This window comes from Ipomoea triloba, chromosome 13, assembly GCF_003576645.1.
Source record: "Ipomoea triloba cultivar NCNSP0323 chromosome 13, ASM357664v1".
Taxonomy (NCBI): domain Eukaryota; kingdom Viridiplantae; phylum Streptophyta; class Magnoliopsida; order Solanales; family Convolvulaceae; genus Ipomoea; species Ipomoea triloba.
Genome location: NC_044928.1, coordinates 27,649,750 through 27,657,729, shown reverse-complemented (window position 1 = coordinate 27,657,729; position 7,980 = coordinate 27,649,750). Strand labels below are relative to the sequence as shown.

The window sequence follows — 7,980 nt, the reverse complement described above, 5'->3', positions numbered from 1 at the left end:
TGCACCATAGTGCTCTCAAAGATAAACACAATAAAGTGCCTCTCAAAATCAAATATGTGAAGTTCAAGCCAGATATCATATCCCATTATTTACAACACCTCGAAGAAAATAAGAAAATCTCAATATCAAAAGCTCGAGCTATTATAAAAGTAATTGAGCAACTTTAGAGAAGAGAGACGCTTGTATTCAATCTTCATCTACAACTAGACCTCTATTTATAGCCTCGCAAGAATAAGCGGAAATGAATTAGCATTCATTTCAAAGAGAAAACCAAATGACTATGGGGAGTAAGTTATGAATATGGAAGAGTCACATATGAAGATGTATAATTCAAATAGGTATTCACAATTAAATGAAATTATGCATAATAAGAGACACATAATCTGCTTTCCTTAGAAGAGGAAATGAAGCTCTCCCTGTTACTACTCACCATTTCAAAGGTTGATCTACAAAACAACACGAGTGGCTTGGCGTTTTCAAGATGGAGTAGCAATGATCCACAGCCAGAACGAGCTCCGTTTGAAAAGTGAAGTTGGAACTCTACTCTAAACGCTCTTCTCCCTTGCGTTTACTAGCATTAGAAGGCTTCAGACTAGTACGTCGTTTCTTAAAATTTTATGATTCAACACTTTCTTTCAATTTCTCCAATGCTGAAAACCGAAGTAAATTGTAAGGCAAGAATATATAGTCTTGAGCTTAAAAGGTGGATACAATACTTTTACGCATAAATGTCTTCTATATATCCTTTAAAAAAAGAAAATTAAAAAAGTATAGAAATATCTGTGTTTTGTTTCATGGCCTGATAAATATAAAAGCACCAGCTCAACTATTAAACATTATCCATGACCAAAAATACTAAATAAGGATCAAAGAAATATAACCATAAAGTTGGGATCCAAATGAGCTATACATAAAATAAAAGTGATTTAATCATTTGCAGCATTATAGTAAAAGTGAGCATGCAACATCTGTACAACACAGAAGGGAAAAGATCACCTGACTTATAGATGGGGCGAAGCGACTCTACTGCTTGTGATTCAATAGGATGAGCTGTACAAGAGTTGTTGTCAACTTTTTGCAACATTTTCTTAAATTTCTTGACCTGAAATAACACAGATTGATCAATTTCATGTGTATTTAGTGTCTAAAGAATTCTGTCCAAAAATTATAACTACAAAAAACAAAGCAGAATGAAATCACTAAAAAGGAAGAGGAAGAATAAAATAAGTAGCCAGCCAAGTACAAACTTGAAATGAAATCCATAGTATTTAATGCAACATGGGTTACAAAAATCCTAATCCTTGCGATCATATAAAGAGATAACATACCTCATCCTTACACAAAAATGTGAAGCAATAACCAGCTCGATGTATATAGGTCTTAATATATGCAGGCATATCATAATTAATGACATTTCTCACCCCTTCGACATCCATTCCACGTGTATGTCATAGCATCGGAGGAAATAAGTACTTGAACTTCCCCATCTCGGAAGGCTCTCAGTGTCTTGCTGCCAAAAACATATTTTGATGATAAGAATGTGAGTATGGAGGGCAATAAAGAAAATAGCTTAAAACAAAGGGGGCTTGTCTCCTTAATGACTGTCGTTGAAGACGTGAGTACTCCTTGATCTTAATTTGTAAATCACCAAAAAAGTTCAGTAAGGTGCATATATAATCTATGAGTGGACTCCACAGACGAAGTGAAGACAATGGACTTCAATTCTCCCCTTTCAAAACTTGAAGAAGTGCAATCAAGTATAATGGTTTCAGTTTTGATTCACATATCTGTTCAAAAATTTAAAAACTGTAACATTTATTACCTAGAACTAACAATTAAGGTCATGAATAAGCAAATGTCAAATAGATAAATGCCATCCTTAGCTTGCACAGTGCCACAGGGAGCTATTGGACCTGCTGGGAAAGAAAAGGGGTGGGGAATGGGGGATATTGTTCTTAAACTAAATTACTTGACCAGTGTCCACTAAGCCATCAATATAATTCTTTATAACATTCACAACATTGAGTTTAATTTAAAACAAGAATGTTAGCCATAAATATATAGTACTCGTAAAAAACATAGTTTCTTGGTAAGCATGTAAAACTGGTTGGAGTTAGGGAAAAGTTTGTCATAAACAACCTTACACCATGCGTTGACAAGAGTGTTTTGAAATTTGAAAAATTGTATTACTCTTATTCCAAATGCTCTCTGCAATTCAACATCTAAAATGCTCAATTTGAATTTTAATGAAATTGATTTTTGGAAATGGCAAGCACAATTGATTATTTAAATAAAACAAAAAATACTATGATTCATAGGTATGTCCGAAAATAAAATTTAACTTAGTCAGTTTATATACATTTACTTTCATTTTATTCTATTTTGGTGTGATTTTTTGTAATAGAAATGCTATTTTTTTTATCAACACATCTATATTATGTTGCAATTGTCATGAGTATTGAGTTTATGCAGCTAGCTGTGGAGATCTAGTTTGCTTCATGTTTCAGGATGGCCAAAACAGTTGTTGATGCTGTTGCTCCTCTGATATCGCATTCAGTATGTAAATGGTGTATTTTGAACCTAAGTCCACATTTCGAGTCCCCGGAATAATTTGCCCTATTCAAGGCTTCGTAGATGGATGGATTAAGTATCTAATATGTAGTTCTGGGCTGAGAAGTACTCCTACTAATAAAATAGATGAAGATTTCTTTTAGAAAATCTGATATGGGAACAATAATGCTTCTTTTGCACTTTGCTTTTTATCTGCCATGATGACCATATGCAAAATATTAAAATTACCTTTCCTAATGAGTTCATTTTATATGCGGCTCAAACACAAAGAACAAGTCATTTCTTAGTTCTTCTCACTTTCCCCTTCCCCTTCATCTCCACAAATGCAAAAGCTGCAGAAAAGAAAAAAAAAAAAAAAAAAAAAAAAAAAAAAAAAAGGATGAGGACGAAGACGAGGGTGCTCCAGGGGTGGACTACAGTTAAGGAGACATATGCAATTACAATTTACAAGTGTGGCAAAGTGTTCCCAAATCCAGCACAGTATGCTGTCATTCATTTATCTTGCATCTGCTCCACACATCAGAGCAAGTTTCCCCCATTACAATGTTCAAAATTGAGTTTTCTGGTTAAATATGGAATCCTTTAATCTCCACTAAACAGTAATTTCAACTCACTTTGAGATAAAAATGTTCAAAATTTACTAGGGACACATTAAAAATTAAAAATTGGCAAAGCTAGTAAGTCGAAAGTATGTGCTAACTCTCTAAATGTGAATTGCCTTGTCATAAGTGGCGATTGCAGCATCTTTAACAGCCTCGCTCATTGTTGGATGGACATGCCATGTACGAGCGATGTCCTCGCTGGATCCTCCATACTGCAATGCCAGCACGGCCTCGTGGATGTACTCTCCTGCGTTTGGTGCCATGATGTGGACGCCCAATATTTTGTCAGTTTCCTTCTCAGCGAGGATCTTGACTAACCCCTCAGCATCATCAACTGCCTTGGCCCTGCTGTTTGCCATGAAAGGGAACTTCCCAACATTATAACTGACTCCAAGTGCCTTCACTTGTTCCTCGGTTTTTCCCACTGAGGCCACCTCAGGGTGTGTGAAGACGACCCCGGGAACCATATCATAGTCCACTTGGCCTACCTTGCCTGCAATGAATTCCACACATGCAGCACCCTCTTCCATTGCCTTGTTAGCCAACATAGGCCCTGGAATAACATCACCAATGGCATAGACCCCAGGTACACTAGTGGCAAAGCGTTCATTAACCAAGATTCTACCAATCTTGTCAGTTTCAACTCCTATTTTGTCCAATAGAAGCCCTGCAGTAAATGGAGTTCTACCAGCAGAAACAAGAACAACATCAGCTTCAAGAACAGTCTGATCACCACCAGCTGCCGGTTCAAGTGTCAGCTTAACACCATCACCTGAACTGTCAACTGAGACCACCTTAGTTTTAAGCATAAATTTCATCTTCTGCTTCTCAAGGGTGCGTTGAAATCGTCTGCGAACTTCACCATCCATGCTAGGAACAATATGAGGTGCAAATTCAACAACAGTGACCTCTGAGCCAAGTCGGCCCCAGACACAGCCGATTTCAAGTCCAATATACCCAGCTCCAATGACCACTAGCTTCTTAGGAACTTCCTTTAATGCTAAAGCGCCAGTAGATGATACAATTCTTTCCTCATCAATGGTTATCCCAGGAAGACCTTTGACATCAGAACCAGTGGCAATTATAATATTTTTCCCTTTGACAACAGTTTCACCTCCATCAATAGTGTCCACCTTAATTTCTGAAGGTGAGAGGAACTTACCATATCCCTTGACATAGTTCACTTTGTTCTTTTTGAATAGACCCTCAATACCTTTTGTTAAGTCAGACACAGCTTCATCTTTTTGGGCCATCATGGCAGGTAAATCAAGCTCAACAGAAGAACACTTCACACCATGTTTGGCAAATGAGCGTGTGGCTTCATGGTACATGTGTGAGGAGTGCAGTAATGCCTGAGTACAACAGAAGAGCATTAGGCCACAGAATTAAGAGAATAAAAAGCAGAAAACAAATATATTCTAATAAGACTAGATAAGAAATTAAGTAATGTGAACCCTGATCTTTACACTATAATTTAATACAATAGGTGAGTTGGGTTCTGGAGTTTCAAAAAGGACAAGGCATAGACTGCACCATGTTAGTGCGCAGCAGCAACCTACATATTTCTACAGCAGGAATGGAGAAAAAACTGGGAAAAAAAGAAATTTACACGAAAAAACGACAGCCGCCATGGATCTTGTTAATGTATATAATTTTATAATTCAACAACAATGAGAGAAGATCATATTTGAGATTGACAGTGGGAATGTTCAAATAGCAAATACAACTAGTTCAATTCTATTGTACAAAAATGTTGCTATTGCAATTCCAGAAGCAGTTGGATGGTTTTAGATTTTAGCACTACAACCATATAGTAGAGATAGATATAGATAGAAGAGTGAGAGTGCAGCAGTACCTTAGAAGGAATACAACCGACGTTAAGGCAGGTGCCGCCGAGGGTTCCGCGCTTCTCGATACAGGTGGTCTTGAGGCCGAAGTGAGCCGCCTTGATGGCAGCGACATAGCCGCCGGGGCCACCGCCGATAACAACGACGTCGTTCTCCTCATCAGATCCCGACGCGAATCCTCTGCTCAAGGAGAAAGCGTAGTACTTGGAGCTGTTGTAGTAGAGATTCCTCGACCGTCTAGCAATACTCGCCATCGCCATCAGAAAAAGCGTAGTACTTGGTGCTTGTTTATATATATTATATAAACCCTTGTATATATAAATAAACATACAAGGGACAAGGCTATGTATATATAAACATACAAGGGTGGTATGGCGCGGGAAGACTAGAGTAGTACGAGTCCTATTATGATTAATATTTGATCCCTTATACCATTGACCAAGTCCATTTGCATAAATTCTGTATTTTTAGTAATGAAATTGTGTCTTTAAGTTAAAACACATAAATTTTATATGTTAACATTATGTGTTTGTAGTATACAAATTGTGAATTTTTTAAAAGGTAATTTATGAACATTCACATTTTGTGTTTGCAGTATACAAATTGTGAGCATTTAGTATGTTAATTATAAACATTCAAAATCCATATTCACCTTGTAAGGTGGACCCGAATCGACATAATAATTTGTGTTAATAGATATTCTATTTGCGATATAGACATTGTTGGTTAATTGGCCATATTTGTGTATGTATGGTGAAGCTTATGTTGTTGGAAAATACAGTACCTAAACACTTCAACTCAAATATGGCAATACGAAAAGAAGATAAAAGAATAATGAGTAAAGAGGATCGATGAGGATCTATTCAAGGGGTAAAATAATTATTGGTAATTGATGAATGGGCTTAATTGGTAAGTATCAATAGGTTGAATTTGAAAAAGTCAGTGTTTGCCTCTTTGGAAATTGGTTGATTGAATTTTTTTTCGTCTAAAATTAATTAAAAATCTAATACATAACTTGAATTTAGATACACTAGTGTTCACACCCGTGCGATGCACGAAATGGATATGCTATAATATTTTGAGAATATTTGGATTCGTATATAATTATATAAATTATAACATCAAATATTATATTGTGCAATTGAAAAGACGGTTTTGGATCGATTATGTTTTGTGATGTTATCCTTGCATTAATTTTACCAAATAAATGTTGAATTAATAGCCATCAGGATTAACATAATCTTGTCTATCCTCGTCTAGCGCTAACACCTTCAAGCCATCAGGATGTGTGACTTGGAAAAAAAGTCACGTACAATTGACCGTAATTAAACACCAGTTTGCCCAACATGATGAGTTAGTGTTTGGTCTTGGCTTTTGATGATAATCATAGCATACGCGAGCATCAATGTGAATTGTTAACGCTGAAATTTGAAGGGCAAATCTCATATCAAAAGGAGTGAAAGTCATCCGGGGGATAAGAACTTTGTTATATTACGATTAGTAATTTTAATATGAAATTGTATTACGAATAGAAAAGTATGAAAAAATATATTTTAATGTACAATTATAGTACGAATAGGAATTATATTACCATATTTAATAATATTATGCAAACAAGGAGCTTACCAGATGACCGTGACTACATTACCACACTGATGAAACTCCTATCCATGTGTCATTTTCTACAATCTAAGCCCTACTATATATGTGTTATTCCCTACAATGAAACTCCTTAAGACGTGTAGTTGTATATCTTAAGATGCATCAGTTTGAAACAATGCATGCATGTTGACAGGAACCGTGTTTAAAAAAAAAAAAATTCATTGATTTGAGCTATTAATCTAGATTTGATCAACGGCTCAGATCTCACCCCATCTTTCAGAAAGTTTCTTCGCAATCACCCCTATATAAACAAATTCAGATAGTTTTGATTCAATAACCACAAAGTTATAAATTCGACTCTTGGTGAGAGTGTTTATGGTTCATTTTAGTTTAACCCGATCACTCCATTAGTTATGTTGCAACATAAACTAATTTATCTCATTGTGATCTGATAGAGTTTACTCAGTGCATAATACCCTCTAGTACTGACTACAAGTGACCTAGCAACTTAAACTAGTTGGTCAGTTAGGGTCATCACCAAAAAAAAAAAAAGATTTATCCTGTGTATACCTACGGATAGTGATCATCATTCAAATTAAATTAATTAATGGTCATAAAAACACCGACAAATAGTACAGAAGAAGTAAATCACACTAAAAAAACTTAGGAGAAGTTTGGTAAATAGCTGTTAGTTGGTAGCTATTAGCTGGAGAAGTTTGGTAAATAGCTGTTAGTTGGTAGCTATTAGCTGATTGGATCAGTGGGTTTGACTAGTTGATCGCATTAGCTAATTGTTGAAAGATATTTGGTAAATTTATTGTTAGTTGATAGCTGCTTACATGCAAAAATGACTTTATCAAAAAGTTGAATGAAAAAAAAAAATACTTTGAACATTTTTTTGAATTTTAACATTTTGGAACAATAAATTGCTGCATAAAGCTAATTAATCAAACACTTATATTTACGGTTTAACTAAGTCAAACAGCTAATAGTAATCAAATAAGTCAAAATTAGCTGATAAGCTAACTATGTTACCAAACAAGGCCATGTGTGATCCATGGTCTAAGTAATTTTAAACTGTACTAAAAAGAATTATTAGTATTATATATACTAGCATATATAAATACTCCCCATGCATGGAAAAAAGATTATTCAAAATTGGATGAAAAAGAAAAATCACCATAAAATTGTAAACCAACTCATATTAACAGAGAGTACTTTTAATCCCAAAAAAAAGTAGTGTTCAACCACCTGCAAAAAGTGTGCTAAATGTCATTTCAAAACCCCCATGACAAAATATCATCAACCTTCTAAATGTGAATTCTTTTCAAAAGTGACCATGTCAGCTTCTTTAATCG

General features: G+C 35.3%; 1 protein-coding gene and 1 long non-coding RNA gene across 2 annotated transcripts; both read right to left on the bottom strand.

The window, feature by feature from the left end:
- Positions 1-613: 613 nt before the first annotated feature.
- Positions 614-1,104, bottom strand: LOC116001579. The gene is made up of 2 exons (XR_004094243.1): positions 997-1,104; positions 614-650 (listed from the first exon to the last, which is right to left on the bottom strand). It is a non-coding gene; the product is annotated as an uncharacterized LOC116001579 (long non-coding RNA).
- A 1,886-nt stretch (positions 1,105-2,990) lies between these two features.
- On the bottom strand, positions 2,991-5,311 carry LOC116001576 (leghemoglobin reductase-like). The gene is made up of 2 exons (XM_031241462.1): positions 5,029-5,311; positions 2,991-4,525 (listed from the first exon to the last, which is right to left on the bottom strand). The coding sequence occupies exons 1-2, from the start codon at positions 5,278-5,280 to the stop codon at positions 3,275-3,277; spliced, it is 1,503 nt and encodes a 500-aa protein (XP_031097322.1). The 5' UTR covers positions 5,281-5,311; the 3' UTR covers positions 2,991-3,274.
- Positions 5,312-7,980: the final 2,669 nt, after the last annotated feature.